Source organism: Cetorhinus maximus, chromosome 8 (genome assembly GCF_964194155.1).
Source record: "Cetorhinus maximus chromosome 8, sCetMax3.hap1.1, whole genome shotgun sequence".
Taxonomy (NCBI): domain Eukaryota; kingdom Metazoa; phylum Chordata; class Chondrichthyes; order Lamniformes; family Cetorhinidae; genus Cetorhinus; species Cetorhinus maximus.
In genome coordinates this window covers 100,364,967-100,389,234 of record NC_135886.1, presented here as the reverse complement: position 1 = coordinate 100,389,234, position 24,268 = coordinate 100,364,967, and the positions used below count along the sequence as shown (strand labels likewise).

At 40.9% G+C, this 24,268-nt stretch overlaps 1 protein-coding gene across 1 annotated transcript; it reads left to right on the top strand.

The window, feature by feature from the left end:
* The first annotated feature begins 711 nt into the window (after positions 1 to 711).
* On the top strand, positions 712 to 11,451 carry LOC144683839 (uncharacterized). The gene is made up of 6 exons (XM_078547320.1): positions 712 to 983; positions 4,102 to 4,125; positions 4,224 to 4,253; positions 4,332 to 4,385; positions 9,030 to 9,173; positions 10,766 to 11,451. The coding sequence occupies exons 1-6, from the start codon at positions 966 to 968 to the stop codon at positions 10,811 to 10,813; spliced, it is 318 nt and encodes a 105-aa protein (XP_078403446.1). The 5' UTR covers positions 712 to 965; the 3' UTR covers positions 10,814 to 11,451.
* The last annotated feature ends 12,817 nt before the right edge of the window (positions 11,452 to 24,268 follow it).

The following is a 24,268-nucleotide window of genomic DNA, read 5'->3' as shown; positions in this document are numbered from 1 at the left end:
TTTTTTTTTAATGTATTTTAAATATTAATAAATATTGCAGTTGGAGGCTCCCATCTTTCTGCCCGTGAGGATGGTCACTGATTTGCGCCGCCGTCTCATTAGGCGGACGTTCGTGTTTTAAAAATAAAACTGAATATTGGAGCATTATTTTTTTATATATTTATATATATATATAATGAGCGTCTCCGGCGGGGACAGCCAACGGGCATTGGGCAATTTTCCACAAGCCACCACTGCTCCCACCGACTCGGCCCCTCGCTCGAGGCTCCGCCCGCTTCCCACCCTCATTGGCCAGAACCCGCTTACTGCCCCCCCATTGGCCGGAACTCACTCACCGCCCCTCCCCTTCTATTGGCCGGAATCCGCTCATCTCCCTTCCATTGGCCAAAATCCGTCCACTCGCCCTCCCCATTAGCAGGGACCGAACCACCAATCCCTTCCATTGGTCTAAATCCGCACTCTTATCTCTCCTATTGGTCGGAACCGTTCCAGGCCACATTCTATTGGCTAACACCCATCCGCCTCTCATTGGCCGGAACTCGCCCACCTCCCGCTTCCATTGGCCGGAACCCGCCCACCTCGCTGTCCCATTTGCCAGAACCCGCTCACCTCCCCCTCCCATTGGTTGGAACCCGCCCATCACCCCTTCCCATTGGCCGGGCCCCGTGGGGGGTGTTGGGGCCTTGTCCGCCCGTCCGGCTTCGGATCTCCGATTGGCCGAGAGCGCCGTCAGTCACCACACCGCTTGGCAGCAGGGTTGGTTGCAGTCGTTGCGACTTGCTGTGAGTGGCCATTGGTGGTACCCGTGTGTGTGAAAGAGGGGGGCAAGGATAAGGGGTGAAAAAAAAACCCCGTGGCTTTTTAAAATATATATATTAAATAACTCACTCCTCGGGGTTATCCCCCCCCCCGCCTTTTGTTATTTTATTTCCCCTCCCTTCATTGTTTTGATCAATCGAGTCACCATGCCACCCAAGAGAAAGGTACGTGCAGAGAGAGAAGCGCCGAAATGTCGGGTCTTAAAGTTGCGTTAATGGCAGTTGCGAGTTGGGCAGCGTTTAACATTGGTGCCGCTGCCGTGCACATCACCCCTTTCCCCCAATCCATCAACCACCCCCTCCCCCCCCCCCCCCCGTCTCCCTGCCCGGCGTCCGCGCTTTGCGGCCGGCAGTAAGTCGCCTAGGTCTCGGGCATTGCTTGGGCGGCGGGGAAGGGGTGGTGGTAATCCAGAGCCGTGTGGTCCTTTGTTCTCGGGGCCCTGGCTGCGGCGCAGTGTAGCCTCCGGCCGTTAGTGGGCGTGCGGTGGGGAGGGGGGGGTGGGTGGGCGCGGGTTATTTGAATTTCCAGCCGGCTCCTCGCGCTGCTCCAGACTGTTGGGGTTTGCACGCGCTTTCCTCTGGCGGTGGGGGAGGGGTGTCTCCTTCACATTCGGTGGACCGACAGGAACTGGCTGGGTGGGGGGGGGGGGCGTTGGAGGTTTGGTGGGATGACGGCAACTCGGCTGGGTTTGACGGGCGAGTTTTGACTTTGTTAAAGCGGCTTTGCGAACCTGGCCTAGTTCCCCGCCCCCCTACCGGTTTGAATCAGGTCTGAGGGGGCGGGGCCTCCGAAAAGAGCGGGAAGCTTGAACGGACGCGTTGACGTCACTACGGTGCGTCAGGCTGCGCAGGCTCTCCAGGATGTAACAAACCACAAGAAACTGATGGATCCAAACCAATGAACTCATCATGTGCAAGGTAGTAAGAAACACAAGTTAGCTCAGCTGGATCATCTGGCTTTAATGTAATGTGTCTAAATGGGTAGCATTCCCCAAATAAAGATAATGAAAATTAAAGGTAGATCTTAAATATATATTGTTATATGTGGCTGTTGTGTGACTAAGGGCATGGTCTGATGGTTGAGGTGGTCAAGTTTACAGAATTGTGTCCAGATCCATAGATAGGATGTTCTGGTAGATCTTTAATTTCCTTCCTTTCCAACCCCCCCCCCAGTGAGGATAGTAAATTCAGCTGTTATATAGATTTATATTTTGCATAGGGAGACTAGAACTAGGGGATCCAGTTTAAGAAGAAAAGGTCTCCCTTTGAAGATTGAGATGAGAATTCTTTAATCCCAGAGGTCTTTAGTATGTGGAATTCTCACCCCCTCACAGAGCAGTGGAGGCTGGGTCTTTGAATTTATTCAAGGCAGTGTTAAACAGATTTTTGATAGGAATCAAGGGTTATGGGGGGCAGACAGGCAAGTTGAGACTGCAACCAGATCAGCCATTATCTTATTGAATGGGGCAGCAGACTCGAAGGGCCGAATGATTTACCCCAGCTGTTGCTATTATGGAGTTTGCTGCAATAAATATTTTGGGAACTTTGCTTCAGCTTACCTTGAATGTAATTTCCAACCGACTGTTATGAGATAAAATAAGGGACACTTCAACTGGGGTTTGGGGGTAGTGGCGAGGGAGAGTAGTGCTGGCAGTTGAGTGGGAGGGAGGTGGGTTGGCGGTTGTGTGCTGCTCACCATAGGGGCATGGGTGGTCCTGGTGATCATAACTACCCCATGGGGCCAACCACCACAGCGTGCATTCTCTCAAAAAAAGTGAGAGCAAGAGGAGTCTTCTGAGGCTCAGTTTTCCACAGGTTGTCTGAGAAACAGGGACAGAAGGAGTCCCATAAAGAATGCAGAGCAACAGTCAAAATGAAGGACAATCCCTTAAAATAGAGACAGTTGGGTCACCCAGGTATTTTTATGCATGATTTTGGATTGCTCAACAGACCCAAAAGTCTGTCTAAATTACTTGCGGTCCTGTATTTCCCTGTTTTTTTTCTCCCCTCTTATTTTCATGGGATGTGGGTGTCTACAGCAAGGTCAGATTTTTGTCCTAATTGCTGTTGAACTGAGTGGCATGCTAGGCCATTTCATAGGGCAGTTAAGAGTCAACCACATTGCTGTGGGTCTGGAGTCACATGTAGACCAGACCATATAAGGACAGCAGATTTCCTTCCCTAAAGGGCATTATTGAACCAGATGGGTTTTTACAACAATCAGTGGTCACCATTACTGAGACTAACTTTTAATTCCAGATTTATGAATTGAACTTAAATTCCACCAGCTACCATGGTGAGATTTGAACCCATGCCCCCAGAGCATTAACCTGTGTCTCTGGATTACTAGTCCAGTGACATTACCACTATACCACCATCTCCACATTTCTTACACAAACTGTAAGACAAATTCTTGAGCTGTTGGTTGTTTAAGTCTGCATTGTGCTTACAGAAATGTTCCAATTTATTTAGATATTTCAATACTGTAGAATAAAATGTTTTTGGCAATTTTCTATTCGTACATTGGGATTTAATATTATTTTGTATGATTTTCCCATCTGCTTTATTTGAATGTGATTACAGTATTTAATTAGTACAATTTTCTGTTGTGTTTTTACTTTGACCTGGATACTGGATTTTAACTACTTAAATTATTTTGTTTTTTGTGTTTCATACTCTTTAATTTGATAACTGTTAGTCAATCCCATTGGTTAGTAATTCTTTAAGCCACACCCCCACCTGTATATCCTGGGTACTTACATTTTGGAATTGAAATACCTTGGCAATACGTGAAGATTCTTTCCAAATGCATGTTGCTCATGAATTACAACATTGATAATAGATTGTATTACTTGATGTTTTGTGTTGACTCTCAACTATGGGGACTTGTATCATTTAGTGGAACAGATCTTGTGAGGTGCATAGTGAAAACTGCTAACTCCAGAACACTGATCTTCTGTTAAAATACTTGCTTTAGTTGGTCTTAATAGAAAAATTTGAATTTGTTTTTGTTGAAAGGCCAGCATAGCAAAGCTAAGTGTTTTACCGTAAGCTTTGGCCAAAAGCTGTTGTAGACGCCTGAATTTAGAATCTGCATTTGGTTAATAAATTCACAATTGTAAATTGCTAGATCAGAAGTTTGGATTCCTGTAACAGATAAATTAAGCCGTAGCTCCAGCTACCTTAATTTGGTAGATTACTAGGAAAAGAATATCACTTTGTTTTTTGAGAACTTTAAACTGACAAATATAACCAACAGAAATGTATTCTTTTGTTTTTGCAGAATGCTGGAGAGGCAAGAGAGGAGGTTGGTGTCTTTCTCAGAGCTTTAAAAACTTTTGGACATTTTTGTGTAGACAAATTTAAACTACTCTAAAATCAATGTATCTTTTATATTTTCTAAAGCCAAAAAGGAGGTCAGCAAGATTGTCAGCAGTAAGTAACTTCTGTGTCCTTTATAATTGTTTTTTTTTAATGAGAGCCGAAGATTGATTGAATGTCTTTGCTTTATAGCAGAAACCCGTACTTCCAGAACCAGAGCCAAAACAAAAGAAGGCGCCCGCTAAAGTAAGTGGTTTGGTTTCAATGTTAGCACTTCATAAAGTCTGCGAAACATGTTTTGCTATTTGGGGAGGGAATGGGATTTCATGGGACTTGATAGAATTGCACAGCATAGAAGGAAGGCATTTTATAAATAGTGTTTGTGCCAGCTCTCCAAAAGAGTTACCGATTAGCCCACTGCTTTGCTCTTTCCCCATAGCCCTGCGCATTTTCCTTTCAATTCCCTTTTGAAAATTACCACTGAATCTGCTTCAGTTACCCTTTCAGTAATAGATAGTAACAATCGCTGAGTTTTGAAAAAAATTCTCATCTGGTTCTTTTTTTTGGTGCCAATTATCTTATCTGTTTCCTCTGCCACCAATCCTCATGTTACTGGAAACAGTTTCTCCATATCTGCTCCATCAAAACACTTCAATTTTAAACACCCATTAAATCTCCCCTTAACTACTCTGCTATAAGGAGAACACTCGGCTCCTCCGGTCTGAATTCTCTGAGCTCTGGGGTCGTCTGGTAAGTCTCCCCTGTACCCTCCAAACCCTTGATATCCTTTCTGAAGTAAGGTATTGTAGTAATTGTAGCTTTAACTTTTTCTTCTACGGGGTGTAACCCTTGGGCATCCACCCGGTGGCCCAAATAAACGACTTCGCTTGCCTGAAAAGGTATGCTTTTATTTTTTTAAGCGCACTCCTGCTTCCAGAAATTGTTTGGAAGAGTTTAGCTTCCGTGAACCCTGTTATTAGGACATTGTCCAGGTAGACCACGACTTGAGGTAGTCCTTGTATCAAACTCTCCATCGTCCTCTGGAAAATCGTGCAGGCTGAAGAAACGCCGAAGGACAGATGCGTATATTGATATAACCCTTTGTGGGTGTTTATGGTCACAAACTCAAGGTATCATCCAGTTTCAGCTGCTGATACACGTGACTCATATCTACTTCAGTATAAGTTGTTCCTCCTAATTTAGCATGGAGATCCTCAATCTTGGGGTTAGGGTACTTGTCCAACTTGGCAGCTTTGTTCACTGTTAGCTTATATTCTCCCACAGATCTGGATGGTCTGATCCTGTTTTAAGACAAGGACTAGAGGTTCTGCCCATCCTCATTGCCAGTTTGTTATGGACTTGATTTTCCAGATAGGTTTCTCATTAGAAACATCAAACTTTATTTACAGGCTGCAGCAGCAGTCATGCTTTCATCATGCTCCACAACTAGAAGAAAACCTCCCATTCTAAGGTTCCCTACGCTTAGAGCTGATCTGTTCACACTATCACATGATACTATATAACAAAATAAGTCTTAAAGCTACAGTCACTACATTCCTTAAAGCTACAATTACAGGTATCAATAATTGGAAACAATACTGTACCTGAGGCTGAACCGGTGATTTATAAAGGTTCACCATAACTTCCTTGCTTTTGAACTCTCTGCTTCTGTTAATAAAGCACTTAGGTTCCTTGGGTTTATTAGCAGCTGTACTGACTTGTCCTGCCATCTTCAAAGATTTGTGTATGTGAACCCTTGGGTGTCCCTTCCTGCACCACCTTTAAAAATTTTACCATCTAGTTTGTACACTCTCATTTGTGCTATTGTTAATCGTGACTTTTAATTTTTCAAACCTGTCTGCTTTGTTAAACTTATTAAATTTTCATACCCATTCTGTTTGGTGTCCGCCACCATTTCCCCAACTCCCTCCAACAAAACCATGCTAGGAATTGTATGTGTGTGCATACATATGTCAAAGTCCATCAGGCTAGTTAGAGATAAAACGATATTTTAACACCAAGCTTTTCTTTCGCTCTTTCTTTCACTTTCTCCCCTCCCAAATTGTGAATCTTTCTTGCCAATATAGTGAATTTTATTACAATTCTGTTCCACTGGTACCTGATCAAAGTGCTCCCTCCTTTTTGAGACATTTGTTTTTGCTGAGTTAGCTAATCTTGGCTGGCGTTGGGGACATTACATCTGACTACAATGCCTTATTAGGGAGTTTGGATATGTTCTATTTCACTGTCCAGTAACCCATGTATGAAGTAACCTGTAGACATCGTTTTGGATAATGTGAGGGTATTCACTTGAATGGATTCTGCCATTGGAATCCATAAGCTAGCAGAAGTTGATGCTCTCAGGGGGGTAGGAAAGAAAAGGAATCAAGATAAGTGGCTTGTTTATAATCTTAGAAAAAAAATGCAATGGCTCATTGCTCAAATTTAGTGGTTCCTATGTAGCAATTGGCTGACTATTGGTTTTAACTATTGGAAATATTTCTGAACATAATTTACTGAAATTTAGCTGTTAGACTTTATAGTGCAGTTTTGTAATGCCTCCAAGAAACTTCTCACTAGCAGTTGCTGATCATAGCATGCCCCTGGGTTAGAAGTTTGGGTGTTAATCAAGCAAAGCCAACAGAAGTGATGCTAGCTTTTCAGAGATGCCTTTCTGATGAGATGTTAAACCAAGGCTTTGGCTGCCTGTTAACTGATTTGAGAACATCAAAGGGGACAAAAAAGAAACTTGTCCTCCTGGATTTGAATAGAGGAAATTATCATTGCAGTTTATTTAGAAGCCTATGATAACAACTAGCCATTTGGAAAGCTCAAAATTTTTTCTAATTTTAGTTTTGATTTGGTAGCTTTTGTGGAAAGTATGAATTATTTAGGAGAGCTACGTTAAAGCTAGGTACAAATTTTTGATTCAAAGCTGGCTTTTCTTCTTTGAAATAATGAATTATCAGTATTTTAAACATTACATTTCCACTTTTGTTTAAATAATTGGTTTATCAGATAAATTGAATAAAGGAGTCGATTACAGGCAAGTGGGCAGGAGAAGAGCTCAATTTATTTCAGTTAGGAAATAATTTAAATTGAAACCATAAGAAAATGCTGCATGCCAGCAAGGACTGCTTCAAGACCTAGACAACATCAAGATTTCAGTTGATAAGTGATAAACGATATTTGTGTTTAACTCCTGATTCAGGGAAATCCAAGATGACCCTCTAGTGCAGTTTCCGTTATGATTATTGTGGGTAGATGTTAAAGATTCGATGCTACAATTCAAAGGAAAATAGGGAATGCCAACGTTTCTCCTTCAATAAATAGCTTTCCCCACTGCAGAAAACGTGTTATTCATCTAATTACAATTTTGGGGATATTGCTGCCCCCAGAAAGCTGCATGTTAAATGCTGAATTGTCACTGCACATCAAACACATTGTGATATTAAATGGGAGCCTTTCTGTTAAGATCCTGAAGATTGTGTGTGGAAGAAGTGGATAATAGACACATGGTTAAAAGCACAGAATAAGTATGAGTTTGCCCTGAGGTTAGCTTAAAATATTAGTGAGGTTATTGTTGAGAGGATCTGGGTGTTGCATACCTTTTTTATAAAAAGTATAATAATAGCAATCTATTTGAGTGGAAATCTGGCCCCTTGATAAATAAATTAGTAACCTGAGAAGGCGAAGAGCTTTCTTTTGGAAGGGAGGGGAAGAAGGACAAAGGCAGGGTTGGAAACAAATGTACACAGTATCTTGCAGCTTGGTTATCATATGAAAGTAACCCAATTTCATAGAATTTATAACACGAATATAGGCTGTTCAGCCCAGTGATTGTATGCTGGTGTTTATGCTACAAACTCCCTCCCACCTTTCTTAATCTCGCCCTTTTTGTGTATCCTTCTCTTCCTTTCTCCCTCCTGTACTTATCCAAATATAAACAGTTGAAATGGAAATATGCATAAATAAAATTATTGTATATCAGTTTTTTTTAAAATAGGTTTAACTATTGATTCATGCAAGTACATTTTTTTCAGGAGTCAGATGTTTATTTCTAAAATTTCTTAATTTCATTTGACGTCCATTTCTCCATATGCAACACAAGACCATCGTTTAGCTTCTTGTAGATGCCAGCAAAGATTGTTGCTTATATTGAAGTCACAAAATAAATTTAATTACAAAACATTGAGAGCCATGTAGTGCATTTTTTAAAAATTCAATTCCTTCATTTATTAACTGCTAATGGGCAGTTAGATGTTCTTTTTCATTAAGTACCTGTAACAGCATTTTTAAAATTTGGGATCATGCCCCTGAAATGAAATAATTAATTGTACGTTTTACAGTAATGGAACATGGGGAAGTAAACTATAAAGACTTAATTTAAAATTTTGCATAGCTATTTCAATTCAGACACTTAATGGTTTTTAATTGCAGCAGAATATTTTTATTTAGTAGCCTTTTACTGAAATGAAAAAATATTCAAATTTTGCAAGTTTTTTGTTAACTTTTTGATAAGCAAGCAGACTTGCTTCCAACACAGTTTATTTTAAACTGATTTGGAGCAAAAGCTTATGATATTGTGCTGATTCTGCATATCTGTACCAGCACTTGGATGAGTGCCAAAGTCAGTGGGTGCACTTATTAACATTATTTTATCATTTTAGAAAATAGTTGAAGCTAAGGTATCATGTAGGGCTATAAGTAACTATCTTTAATGTAATTAAATAAAACTAAACTAAGTTTACTACAGAGTGTTCAATCACATGGTATCAGTGAAGCATGAAGTGGGCTAATGTAAATATTTTATATATTCAGAAATTACCTGATTTTTCTGTTGACACTAATATTTAGTTTGGTGGTAACATGCTGGATTCATGTTCTTAGAAAGAAAAGGCTGCTAATGACAAGAAGGAGGAAAAGAGAGCACCAGCAAAAGGAAAAAAAGGAGCAAAAGGCAAAGAAGAGACTAACCAAGAGGATGCAAAGGAAGAAACTCCCTCTGAGAACGGAGAAGCCAAAAATGATGAGGTAACTTTCAGATTGGAAAGCAGCAACATTAAACAGTGTCTGCTTCACATAACTGCTGACCTGTAGCATTTTAAAACCTATATCCAATTGTGGTTTGTTTAGTCCTTGTAATTTGAATGTTTTCAGTTTGAGATTTTGCTTATCAAATACTCTCCCTTGTTGTCTCTTTCCCTCTTCCATTTCTTCACCCAAACTTACACAAAGTTTCTTAACTTGAAAGGTCTAAAATACATAGCTGATTTACAGATGGGAGGTCATTGGATCCATCTTGACTCATCCACCCGAAAAAGATCTCGGTCATCTTTCCCCGTATTTTAAGCTATTTAACAGCTTTGCTGGTTTTAATGCTTTCCTTTACTAGGAGAGAATTTTTTAAGATGTCGCCTATTAAAAGTACTTCCTCTGACTTGAACTTGAACATTTTGGCTGTATAGTCAGTGCTATGTGCTGCTCTGTATTGATTGGACATGTTAAGTTCAATGCTAAATGGACTTTCAGCTTCAGCTATTGCAGCATCATTCATTTTTTATGTTCTGTTCAAATAGTAAGCTACAGTAATTTTAAAACTTAGTACAGCTACTGGTCAGTTGTGAGAGAATGATTGGGCCCCAGATTGCTCTCTGTTTATTTTTGGGAGGTGCTTTGTCACTTTCCAGCTTTTCAGATGGGACAGCAAAAGTGAGAAATACTTCATATGAGAGTCTCCTGTGTGCAGTTTGGGTACAGGCAGATTTTTACTGAATTTTGTACTTGCAGATTGTTTACTCTTTTAGGAAAGAATTACATGTATGCTTTTAATAAATTCAATTTCAGAAATTACAATAATCCAAACTGGGTAACAGTCAAATAATTAACAGCTCAGGGATCATTACGTCAAACTGAGTGTGTTGTGGTCTGTACCTGGAAGTGGGAAAGTGAAAATTTTCTGAAAGTCCACAGGGTACATTGCTGTAGGAGGAACAGGGTGTTTGAGATCTTTTCTCCCCAGTTGAAAAGAAAAGTGACATAACCCAGCAGTGCTTTCAAATGGACTAACATCTTTGTCCAACAGTTTTTCCCTCCCTCCTCGACCTCCACCCCAGTGTGTTAACTAATGAAGTTGTTTATAAGTCAGTGGTATAAGTAATAACCTTAACCTACCTGCTCCTCACTTGGTGGTGGCTACTGTCTTCTGATGAATAAGACAAATTGGAATGAGAAGAGGGGATATTTACTTCATTATCCAGAGAAATGTATATTATAACCAACAGAAACATCCAGTAACCTACTAAATGATTGCTTGAAATTTAGTCTGATGTTTTGGATATATAACTTTAGTGGCAAATTAAGACAAAGTGCAGTCTTTCGCAAGTCTTTAGGAATGCTGTGAGCTGAATGAACAAGGATATATTCTACATTTTTCAGTTATTTATGCATTTAACTGGTTGCAATTAGAGAGAATATCCTAAAGCCAACACTCATTTTCTGCAATTTATTTAACTTTTTTTCTTGTTTTTAATTTGTTCATAGAATGTGGATATCACTGGCAAGGTCAGTATTCATTGTCCGCCCCTAATTGCCCTTACTACATTTTTACCTTTTTCACATTTCAGGCACAGTCTACTGAAAGCTGTGAAGAGAAAGAAGCCAAGTCAGAGTAACTGCATCTGCCCGTCATCTCCATCAATGGCACCCATACCTCCATACTGTATTGTTAACAGAGAGGAATATTTTTATCAACTATTTTATAAATACAAGGTTTTTTTAGCATGAATTTAATTATGGAAACACCCACATCTCAAGATTATTTGGGGGTATGAAACCCTAAAGAATCATTGTTTTAAAATTGTGATTGTCGTAGTTAGTGTGATATGTGGGAATAAGTAAATGGTGGTAGTTATTGACTTCTGTCAATGTTTGTCTTGTGTCATACTTAAAAGGTCTGATTTTAATTCACCAGGTATTTGTGGTGTTAGGCTATTACAAGTGGGGAAGAGTAAGGCGAAAGTTGTTTGTGTCAAAACATTCCAGTGGTTTTGTGGGTTAGTTTTGTAACCAGGTAAAATATTTTGGTGAAAAAAAAATAAAAATGTGGGGCCTGGAAATCTAATGTGAAAAATATTTTAATTTTAAATTTGTCATTTTTGTAAAGAAAAACCTTTGCAATCATGTAAAACTAGTTTCTAATGGAAATTAACATCTCTTTTAAAAGGGCAGATGGCTGTATGTACCCACTTCCTGTCAGAATTTTTGCTGGATGATTTACCTTAATAAAAAAAACCTCCCCAAAGTTTCGCTACATGAAGTATCACTGCTATTTCATTCTATTCAGAGCACATTTTAAGAACTGAGGAACAACACAAAAGCACAACCCATCAATTTGCAGTTCACTACTGTTCGTGAATATATAAGGGAGAATCTCTGCACTTAGCACAATTGTGAACTAGTTTGTAAAGAGTGCATTTACAATTTTGCTTCACACAGTATCTTGCGTTCCCTATTGAAAATATTTTTGGCCTTGGGAGGAACCTGCTTTTTAAAATATTCTCTCATGACAGCTGAGGTGTCTACATGAAGATATCCTGCCCCTATATAAAAGACCTATTCCATGGTCTTGGTTCACTTTTCTCAGAATAAGGTAAATGTATGTTGTTCTCATTGGTCTCCTTTTTCTTCCACGCCCACCAAACAATTTATAACTGGCTATTTTCTCTAAGCTTGTTTTCATCTTCCACTCAAATATGTTTTTTTAAAAAAAAACTTGTGATAGCTGTAGGAGTTGTTTGAAGTGCTTGGAGCTGTTTGTAGTAGCCGTGCTTAGTTGTTTGTGATGGCTGTGCTTGAAGCCGTTAATAGTGGACATACATGATTATTGACTAAATATGATAAGACTGACATGGCTGGGTTGAAATGGTGATGGGGTTTCTTCACTTCAAGACATGGTTATGGAAGAAAAATTGTAATGAGTTGCTGCATACCTGTTGGTGTCACCCAAATTTTTGACAACTGTTCATTTTGGTGTGACTGTACAATCTGTGGTGTCGGTATCAGCAAATCTGATTCTTTGATTCCTGTGTCAGTTCTCATCCAAGGATGCTGCTCTGAATTATCTGAATATTGGTTCATGTAGTCTATTCCAACCAGTGCAAGTAGACCAGCTGTTGATACCAATAAGTATGATCCAGTCACTGTCTTGTTTGTAATCGAAATAAATTGGCTGATGCATTTTTGCACTCTTAACTTTCACTTTGGCATGCAGTATGAGGGAAGGCCTTGATAACCATTGTTATTAAATCAATTTTTGAAATTGACCCAAGATTAGTCTTTCTCTGCTTGATACCCACCAGCATACAGCTTGTGTGCAATCCATAGGTGATAGCACTTGGTGCAATTATGTTTGTGGCTCAAGGATGCAATATCTTTTTCAGTTGCTGCTTGTTCTAAGGGCAAACTTTGTAGGAAGTTGTTGAGTAGCTACTTGATCATCTCTAATGAATCTGCTTCGCTATGCAAGTGTATTTTGGTGTACTGAGCTGTGTGCACAGTGCTGGGAGTGTCTGCTAAACAGTGGCAACAAGCATTTGAGGGGAGAAAATTGGTGCACAGGGAAAGGAAGTCCTTTAAACCAATATACTGAGCAAATAGAAAGAGTGACATGATAATCAGCGTGTACAAGGGTAGCAAAACATGATGAAATTAAGCTAAGTATATCTTTAAGTATCTGCAGTGGTTAGCATTGAGCTTGAATTAGTAATTAGCAATAATGGTGCAGGTGTAAGCCAAAAGGAAAACAAGGTAAATTAATTTCCAACTGCATTTAAAGATTTTAGTAATTGATAAATAGCTAAATCACTAATTTATTTAACATCAAGCTAAACTGATCTTTAGTAAAGTTATACTTCAAGTGACTAATTACTTCAATATATAAACAACAGATAACTAACAAATTAACTGATTAAGATCAGGCAACCTGTTGGGATTGTGGTATGGGAATTTGTGAACCGTGAGGCACTTGGCTCAATTGTTAATCTGGTTTCCTGGCTAGAGCCACTGACACATTAGGGCAGAGGAAGAATTACTGGGTAACTTACTCCTGAGTTCAGCCTCTCATCAGAGGAAAGTTCAGGTACTTTGTTAGCCAGGTAAGGGGAAGATAGTGGAGGATGTCCAACAGGCATAAGGTACTGCATACCTGTAAGAAAGAGAGACTGAAAAGGCCAACTCGAATGCTAATCAAGAAGGTGGCCATCCAAAGGAAGAAGATGCAGAGGAGAAAGGTAATTATTGCATTCTATAATGGGGCGCAATTATATTCTTTGTAGTCAAAATCAAGAACCTGGAGGGCGAGTTGGTTACCTGGTGTGAGGGTAAAAGTCGTCTTGAAACAACCAAGAGAATCTGGAAGGAGGGAGTGTCCAGTGTGCTCCCATGTAAGAATTTGCAATATAGCAAACATTAGGGAAGTGATCTTGCAACAAGAGTTTTGGTTTTATGAGCTAACTTGAAAAGCAGAAACTCACGGGTAATAATCTGAGCATAAGCATAAAGTCAAACAGATTAGGAAAGAACATACGATATGGGAAGGAGGGATTCTATCTTGTGAAATATCAGCATAATTGGGTCAGGAAAATCATAAAATCATTGAAATTTACAGCACAAAAAGAGGCCATAAGACCCACTGTGCACACCAGCTGAGAAGGAGCCATCTTAATCGGATTTTATTGCTCTTGGATGTGTACGTGAAGGCTATGGACCAAGTACCTTTTAAATGCAATGAGAATTTCTGTCTCAACTACCCTTCAAGGCAGTGAATTCCAGATCCCCACCACCTGGGTGAGAGAAATTCTTCTCAAATCCCCTACTCCTACCTCTTGCACTAAATCTATGCTGCCTGGTTATAGACCCCTCAACCAAGGAGAATAGGACCTTCTATTATCTAGAGGCCTCATAATTTTATACACTTCAATGAGGCCACTCTGTTCCAAAGAAAATGACCCTAGCATATCCAATCTTTCATCATAGCTAAAAGTCCAGGCAACGTTATCGCAAATCTCTATCCTCTTGAGTGTAATCACATCTTTCCTGAAGTGCAATGACCAGAATTGCATACCATACTCCAATTGTGGCTTAATTTGTATTTTATACCATTCCATCATAGCTTGTCAGTTCTTATATTCTATGCCTTGGCTAATAAGGCATGTGGGGTACTTGCCTTTCTTGACTACTTTTATCTACCTGTCCTGGCCACCTTCAGAGACCTGTGGACATGCACTCCCAAGGTCCTTCTGTTCCTCTACACTTGCCAGTATCCTAGCATTTATTGTGTGTTCCATTGCCTTGTTAGCCTCCCCCAAATGCATTGCTTCACACTTTCAAGATTGAATTTCATTTGTCAATGCTCCCACACGACCCAACTTTGTATCATCTGCAAACTTCTTAATCATGTCTTCTACATTTAAGTCCAACTCATTGATATATTATCAAAAAAATAACAAGGGACCTTGTACTTCCCTGTAGAACCCCAATGGAAAAAGCCTTCCTATCATGAAAATACCCTTTGCTTCCTGCCTCCGAGCCAATTTTGGATCCAACTTGCCACTTTGCTACCAGTTTTCATAGTATGGCGGTTATCACATTCGCTTTACATGTAAAAACCTCCCCAGTTTGATCCCAGGCAATGCATGGTCGCCATGTGTACAATTCTGTCTGCTGAGCGATTCCTGTTACCGTCATGTCAACAAACTATTTCCCAACATAAACACACAAGGCCTCCTGCCCTGCATCAATATTAGCAAGCTTTCCTCGACCTCCAGATATAAGTACCACAGCACAGTATTATAACATCAGTATGAGGGTGTATGAGATGTGGGTTTATTTATAGATGTGAATTGAATATTAGCAAGCAACAATGAGCAACTCACCCATGTGTCCCTCTTGGTGATTACTGTCGAGTTTTTTTAATGGGTTTGTGGGTGCTCTGGTGCAGTGCTCTCCCTCGCTTGCTGCTGCACGAGAGAGAGGGCAGCTGACCTGCCATCTCCCTTTCCCTGGATGACCTCGATGGGTGTCCTCTGTGTGGCTGCAGCCTTAATGACCTGCCACTTTAGAAGACCATTGCTGAGAGGCAGGAGAATCTTCTGTTACCACAACACTGCACGAGGCAAATGGCAAAAGGACGGAGATGTTGCCCCCATCAGAAGTGTCCTGAGAGGTGCTTCCAGATGGTGGCAACTGCTGCTCAGCCTCTGGCACAAGGACCGTTTGGACTTCCCTGCCATACGGTGAGGTCCCAGGAATTGGGTCTGTGCCCATGCTCCCAGTTCCCCTGGCTCTGGGCCCTTGAGCTCAGAGCCAAGGCTATGGCATGCAGGTCGGAGCGCATACCAATGAGTGCATCTATAATGCACCCAGTTTGCCCTTCCAGGACCGTCACCAGTCTGTCCATGGAGGAAGCTTGATGCTCCGAAGAGTAGGTGATCGCAGTGCACAGGCTTTGATGGACACATCCATAGTCCGGGCCAAGAGCACGCAACCCCTCTGGTATATCTGCAAAATCTTCACAGACCTCGTGCTGAATATCCAGCATCTGCCTCCTTACGCACAACTCCAGAGGCTCATCATCCAACTTGGAATCAGTCTCTGGATCACCCCAGACAATCCTCCAACTGCCCGAGGCCTGCTCCACCACACTCTCCAGTAGCTGCATGTGCGAATGTGAAGTGCCCTCACCAGTGTGTGCATGTCCCAGTCAGACACGTTGGATAATCTCTGCCGAGGTGTCTGTATCTACGATGGTACTTGGTGCAGAGTGAAGATGTGACGCTGCATCCTCCGTCCTTCTTGGACGGGCACAGCATCTGGAGGAGGGTGAGCTGAAGCAGCTTCTCCTGTGACAAAGAGACATAAGTAAGGGGGTTAGTGGGCATCACAGACCTTACCACTTCAGCGCAATGACGATAAGCTCCACAACATTACTCATGTCCAACCTGAGAGATGAGATTCTGCAGACACATTGCACACTTGAACAATAATCTGAAGTTTCCAGTGATGAAGCTTGTCAGGGTTTCAATGTCTGAACTATATTCACGAGCTTCATTGAATCATGCAGATCTTCATTCACCTTCCACTTGCCCTGTCCCCTTTTCTATCTGATTGAGCCCTTTGCCATCTCACCAGACCCATGCCTTTCTCCAATCTTGCCTATAGACCTGGAGGACTATACAGCCCACCTGTATGGACTTGCTTGCGGGCATTGTGTGCTCACTTTTCCCAAAAAGATGTGTAAGAGCACGTTCATTAACAATTTCAGATTATTTAATAGCATTCCACTCGCCCTTTATTAGCAAAGTGCGTGCTGTCCTGCGTGTTGTGATCATCTGTCATATGCACATTCTGCAAACCACCCACCATACAACTGGACCAAAGCCTCCAAAGAACAATGAGACATTGTCACTGACAGCTATATCCTTGTTGCATCATGCTGCCTTTGATGTCCAGCCAAACACACTTTTGTCCTGCATTTGTGAGTACGCCCTGTAGCAGACTGGCACAAGATTGCACGTACTGAGGCCTTACTCACCCTGGCGGCCCTCATGAGGACATTTAGTCTTTTCTGGCAATGGGCCCTTATCTCCTGATTAGTCCAACACTGCTGACGATTTCAGCCACCTCCTCCCAAGCAGCACATGTTTGGCTCGACTTCTTCTTCCCAGGGATAGGCATCAGCTCTCACGACTGCATGTAGGAGGGTTCTGAGGGTTCTCATTGGATCTAGGAGCTGGTTTGGTCCTTTTTTCCAGCCTGTCCCCTCGCTCCAATGGCACAGACATCTCTGGAGGGAAACATGCAACAACTAGACGATTCCTCCGTGCAAAGAAATGAACTTGTTTGGGTTAAAAAAGAATGCCACCTTTGAACAGTGCCAAGGTTGGTAGACAGCAGAACTCAAAATTAGATGCATTCACCTTAGAAGCTTACAAACTCCTCAATAACAAATTATCCTGCAAACTGTGAAGCGAGCCTGCATTTGATGGGGTTCCCTGACACTGTCCCATGCCAGGGGCCCTTTAAATTATTGGTTGCAACCTTGTTCTGGGACAAGGCCAACTACCTCGGAGGCTGGACATCCCGCCCTCCAACACTGATTGGTCGGGATGAAGGCCTCAAACCTGCCCTGGAGATTAACAAGCCTCAATTATGTTATTGGGCGCATTTCGAAGGCCGGCCTGGAAGTCAAAAAGCCGCTGACTTCCAGGTGCAGAACCCACACTCGGGGCCTCGGCATATTACTTAGGCCAATGGCAGAGGAATGACTAAAATTGGATAACTCTTTTGTCTCAGTTTTTACTAAAGCTAACAAGGTAGACATTTCACTAGAGAATGAGCTTAAAAAGATTAGTACAGTTGGAATGGAAAGGGAGAAAATAACAACTAATAAAACTAAAGATAAGACCCCAGATCTGGATGGTATGCAGCCACACATATAAACAGGCTAGAATGAAGAGCTAATGGGTAGAGTATCAAGGGTAATGCAGAAGATGTCATACTTAGGTTTTCAAAAGGCCATTGATAAGGTACCACACGGTGTTCTCTTGACAAAGGTTAGGGCATATGGAGCCAAGGAACTAATAGCGGAATGGATAACAGATTGTCTTTTTTTTAAAAAAAGCAAAGTAGGGCTAAAGGTTAGTTAGTCGGATTGGAGGAAGATAGAAAGTAATCCACAAGGATCAGTGCTGCGTTCATATTCATAATTTACAATAATGATGTGGTTTAGGAATAAGTAACTCAAATCAAAATTTGCAATCTTGTATTATGTTGCATTCTTTTACACTATTAGCTATTACCAAACTGGGATATAGCTAACTCGGGAACAATGCCAAATGATACAGACAAAATTGAAAAATGTGTGGCAAATGAACTTTAACGTAGCTACATGTGAAGTGATGCACTTAGGTGACATTTCTGTTTTTCCTAGAAAATAAAAAAAATGTAATGAGGTAGCAGAGCATAATAATACAGATGAACAAATCATTAAAAGCATTGTACGTCAACAAAACAACCAGAAATGCCAAAAAAGCATTGGAATTTCTTACCTCCACCACTGAAGGTGGATGGATGTAATGTTTTTGCCTGTTAGTCTGTTTGTCCATCAACAATATATCTCAAAAACTAATGGGCAGATTTCAATGAAACTTGGTACGCAGGGTATGGCCCAAAGAAGAACAGATTAGTTTCTGGTAAAGATTCAGATCTTGAAACATTTTTCTTAAAGGATCCATTAACATTGGGAGATAGGACAAAGTAACTTTTTTTAAAGAATATTGTGGGTTGCTAAATTTTGAATGCTGTGGATTGTCACAACTGTCAAAATGTGAGCAGAGTTTTCAGTGCAGGTTGGTGGATGCAGGTTGGCATGAAGGATCCTCAGTGAGATGGAATATGTTAATAAAGCAATTTATTTTTTCAGCTTTGCATTTACAGAGCATCAACCAGACATGGAAAAGCCTCGAAGAAGAGCTGCCTAATTGTAATAATGTTCAGTTAACACAACATGGCTGAGGTGTGCACCCTACTGAGTGCCGTCTTCACTTGTTTATAGGTGTATTGAATTCAAAAGTAGGGTAGCTGTGTTAAACTTGTATAGGATCCTAGTCACTGCACTTACTGTATAGTTCCTGTCTTCATACTATAGAAGGACATAGAAGCCCTGGAGAATTTGCAAAAATTATTTACTGAACTGAGAGATTATTTCTGTTGGGAAAGATAGAATGGGTTGGGGCTTTTCTCTTTAGAAAAGATTTCAAGGAGACTTGATCAAGGTCTTTAAAATTATCAATGGGAAGGATAGGGTAGCTGTGGAATGTTTCTACTTGCGGGAGAATCGAACACTAAGGCCAAAAATAATTACTAATAAATCCAATAGGGAAATAGTATTTACTCAGGGAGTGATTAAAATGTGGAAGTGATTCAAGTAAATAGTTTGGATGCTTTTAAAAGGAAAGTAAATAAATACCTGAGAGAAAAGCGAGTAGAAAGATATACTGAAAGGTTGAAATAAGATAGGCAAAATGGAAGGCGACTCATATGTGTGTGTGTATATGTATAAACACCAAAGACTAGCTAGGCCAAAAAGTGGTGCTGCAAATTCAATATTAGAAGTTTCTCTAGATTCTCTAGAGTTGCTATATGGAGGTTTACCAGTATACCAGGGATGAGGAAAGTCAGCTATATGGAGAGATTCAAATAGCTAGAATTGTTCTTACAGCAGAGACAGTTAAGGGGAGACCTATTGGAGGTATTTAAAATTTAGGGATTTTGATAGAACAAATAAAGAAATACTGTTTCCTCTGACAAATGGGTCAGTAACCAGAGGTCATAGATTTAAAACAATTAGCTAAGTAAGTACATCATAGAGGGGAAATGAGAATTTTTTTTCAGATAGCAGGTTGTTAGGATCTTTAACACACCACCTGAAATTGTGGTGGAAACACATTCCACAAGAAATCTAGAAAGAAAATTGGACATGTTCTTGAAGAGAACTTAGGAATAGTTTTTGTGTGGAAAAATTGGGTTGTGGGACAAAATTGGACAGCTCTTCCAAAGCCAGCACAGGAGCAATAGGCTGAATGGCCTCCTATACTGTAAAATTCTATGATTCTGTAATTAAGTGCTATTCATGTTTCAGGAACATCAAATCATTTGTCTCTTTGATCACTACACTCTGCACTTTTTTTTGAAGCACTGATCTCTAAGTATTCCGATCCCACCCCCATTAGGGCCATCTGCCACTAGCTTGTCCTGCTTGCTACCTTTAATGTCCCCATTAGCACATCCTTTAGATAATATCACCACCGTCAACACCCCTTTGTTCTTCTGTCTATGACATCTTTGGCAGTCTCTTCTTGGCCTCCACCTATCACTGGCCCTCTATCGAGCTCTCCTGACCCACTCCCTTCTACCAGCTTATATTTCATCTCATTTCTATATGTCTTAGTTCATAAGGGTCATACAGACTCAAAACGTCAACTGTATCCCTCTCCTCAGATGCTGTCAGACCTGCTGAGTTTTTCCAGGTATTTTTGTTTTTGTTCTAGATTTCCAGCATCCGCAGTATTTTGCTTTTATCTATGTATCTTCTGTCTTGAATGGGCTTAAATTTTATGCAGGATGTATCTTGCTCCATCCCCCACTGAATTCAAACAGTCCTTTGCATAACAGCACTAGAAAAATTCCTGCATCCATTTAGGTTGGTTTCTTTCACTAGTGGTCATTCTGGTCCAATGCCTTCCCTCAAGCTTTTCTGGCATTAGTTTGCTTCTGGTAAAGATCACATTAACAGATGACATAACCATGCGGTTTACAAGAATGGTTCCAGGGATGAGAAACTTCAGTTATGAAGATAGAGTGGAGAGATTGGAACTGTTCTCCTTGGAGAGAAGGCGACTGAGAGGAGATTTGATTGACATGTTCAAAATCATGAGGGGGCTGGACAGAGTAGATACGGGTAAGCTGTTCCCGCTCGTAAAAGGATCAAGTACAAGAGGGCACAGATTTAAATTATTTGCAAAAGAAGCAAATGTGATGTGAGATAAAACTTTGTCCTACAACGAGTGGTTCAAGTCTGGAGTGCACTGCCTGGAAGTGTGGTGGAGGCAGGTTCAATTGAGGCATTCAAGAGGACATTAGATGATTATTTGAATAGAAACAATGTGCAGGGGTGCAGGGAAAAGGCAGGGCAATGACACTAGGTCATAATGCTTATTTGGAGAGCCGGTGCAGAAACGATAGGCCAAATGGCCTCTTTCTGTGCCGTCAAAATTCTGGTGATTCTGTGATACAGATTAGGTCTATTTGGTGCTACTATCTTTTGGTTATCTCAAGAGCTACAACTATAAATCTAATCTGACAGGTTTTTATGTGATTTTGTGGATTTGCTGTTGGAGAAAAGAAATGGCATCAACAATATCTTGTAAACTATTCCAGAAGAGGCGGTATGTGGGTCGAGCTCATTGCAGCAGTGGTTGTCAAATGTGGAGGCAAATTGCAGACTGCAACCACTGGGACCAGGGAAAGTTGTTTAAGTCACACTAGCAGCTAAGATTTGATGCTGTTTGTTACTGTCAGACCCAGTTAGCTCTTTCAAAGAATCAGCACAAGTGAGATGGACCAAATAACATTTCATGTTATCATTGTGTGATTCTGAGTGAAGAGATCACAATGGATGCTTGGATCTAGGCAACTAATTGCTAGGGTTAACCTAGGTAGCTTTGTACCACAAACCATGTTTTCACACTAGCCTGATTAGTGGAGGGAGCCTTAGCTAGTTCTAGGACCATTATCTGTGGTGAGTTCATTTGGATTGGGAAATCCAGATGTTTTTATTCAATCATTGCAGCACATAAGTGTTCGATGGGTTCTAGCCAATCATAAGTCTTGGAACAATTTTTCTATTTCACAGCTTTCTTGGGTTCAATGAAGAGCTGCAACTACTAAGGTACTTTTCCTTAGGCATAGTTTAGGCTCCAAGATGTTCATAAAATGTCAATTGTCCCAACACTTACTGTTTCATAAGAGCTTCCAGTTGAGACAGTAGCTCTCACCCAATTCCAAGCGTTTAACTTGATCATCCACTCAGGAGTTGCATCTGGAGCAAAGAACGCTGTTCATACCACTTTAGGAAACTATTCTTATTCTCAAACTCCTTTGTAATCCTTTATAAAATGGTATCTTAACAAAAGGTCAAGGATCACAGCTAAACAGTATCTTTGCATTTTTGGTTTTATGGAAGTAGATATCTTCATTTTCCAATGTGCTAATTTATACATGAGTCAGACCTGCTCTGTTATTACTGGTTTTGTTGGTCGGTTAGTGCCAGCTGGTAGCTGAGATTCAGTTTGAGCTCAGTTGATAATCCCTGGTGCAAAAGATTTTCAAAGAGAGATTTTGTTTTAACCATCCCATTCTAGATTGTTACTGATGTCTTGCTGTCAAGGCATATGCACAACTGAGCTGAGTTAATGGACTGCAAATGATGGGTTCAAAATTATAGTAGTACAACTAGCTTTCAAACATTTTCAGGATGAGTCACTATTTTTTGATGTGCACACAACAGTCAGCTGCTAAGTTAAATGATGGTACTCAACCTTGGTGTCTCTGTCAAGATACAACATTGTCCACTGGTACCCGAGCCATGAGGGTGATTCTCCTGATATAATGTTTGACCATATTAAACAAGATGACAGCTGATGCTTTGAGTCACTTGTTGATCCAGTGGAATGAGTAGAAGACAACATTAAAATAGGTAAGAATATATATTGAGGCTGGGGTTACCCATCCACAGACTCTTCACAGCACTGAGCAATCATTGATGTTTCTGGTCAAAGACTGAGGATCAGTCATTGTAGAGTCTGGAAAATCTTTTTCACTCTACACATTTTCTCTTCCTCTGCTACCCAGTATTTCATAAGATCAGAGCAGAGGGGTAATAGTGATAGGGTACAAGGCAGAAGAAATTAAATGACAAAAGGGATGATGGGACAAGGCAAAATGGGGTGTTGATGGAACAAGTAAAGAAACAAAAGATGTGTGTAGAGGAGGTGTAAACAAATGAAAAAGCAATACCGATCACTGCCATCTGAAAAAGTGAGAGCTGTGCTAATATCTGAAATTGTTGAACTGAGTGCTGAGTCTGGAAAGCTGTAAATGCCTAGTTGAAATATGAAGTGCTGTTCCTCCTGTTTCTGTTGAGCTTCGTTAGAACAGTGTGGGCGCTGAGGACAGAGTGGGAATTCAGTGGTTAATTAAGATGACCAGGTTACTTACTCAAGTAGGACTAACTCTACAGGGTGCCATGATCAGCATTAGGCTATCTTTTAATATATCAGGAAGAGGAAATTGTATTTCAAGGTGTTACCTCAAATTTGCAGAATTTGACAAAAATTCCAGGTGTGTCGATGCACTGCAGACATTAAGCTTTTCTTTAAAGTTGTAGTTCAGACAAGGGTACCATAAGCAAAATACTGCAGATGCTGGAGATCTGAAATAAAAACATAAAATGCTAGAAATATTGAGCATGTTTGGCAGCATCTGTGGAGAGAGAAACAGAGTAAATGTTTCAGGTCAATTACCTTTCATCAGAACTGGGAACAGTTAGAAATGTAATAGGTTATGAGCAAGTGAAAGAGAGGAAAAGTACAATAAAGAACATTCACATTCAACTTCTCCAGACTTTTGTTTCTTGTCCCATTATCAATTCCTTTGCCCTTTTGTCATTTAATCTCTCTTGTCATCCATCCCATCACAGTTCTTTTCGTTTCCCCCTTACATGTTCTGTTCTTATATAAACACAGTCCCTTATTCATTATACCAAGTAAGTTACATGGATGCTTCTTGGTCGTCATAGAAGGCATCTATGAGTTTTTTTTATTCATTCAAGGGATGTGGGCATATTTGGCTGGGCCAGCATTTATTGCCCATGCCAAATTGCCCTTGACAAGGTGTTGGTGAGCTGCCTTCTTGTCCATGTGGTGTAGGTACACTCATAGTGCTGTAAGGGAGGGAGTTCCAGGATTTTGACCCAACGACACTGAAGGAATGCCGATATATATTTTCAAGTCAGGATGGTGCTGCTCCTTGTATGCCATCCTGCGCTTTTCATTGAAGCAGTGTTGATCCCCTGGCTTGGTGGTAATGGTAGAATGGGGGTCATGCTGCGCCTTGAGATTAGAGATTGTGGTTGAGTACACCACAGCGTCTCATGGATGCCCAGTCTTGGGTTGTTGATTCTGTTTGAAATCTATCCTACTTAGCATGATGGTAGTGCCACACAACACAATGTATCCTCGTCTCCACAAGGACTATACAGTGGTCACTCCTATGGACAGATACATCTGCGGCAGGTAGGTTAGTGAGGATAAGGTCAAGTATGGTTTCCCGCTTGTTGGTTCCCTCACCACCTGCCGCAGACCCAGTCTAGCAGCTATGTCCTTTAGGGCTCGGCCAGCTCGATCTGTAGCGGTGCTACTGAGCCACCCTTGGTGATTGACATTGAGCCAGAACACCCTTGCCACCCTCAGTTCTTCCTCCAAGTGGTATTCAAAGCCAAGGGGGGAACA

What these genes read in the sequence shown, in the direction of transcription:
- LOC144683839 (XM_078547320.1), top strand. An exon ending in GGTCAGCAAGATTGTCAGCA is followed by an intron (nt 4,254 to 4,331) that starts GTAAGTAACTTC and finishes TTTGCTTTATAG; the next exon opens with CAGAAACCCGTACTTCCAGA. An exon ending in AAAAGAAGGCGCCCGCTAAA is followed by an intron (nt 4,386 to 9,029) that starts GTAAGTGGTTTG and finishes TCATGTTCTTAG; the next exon opens with AAAGAAAAGGCTGCTAATGA.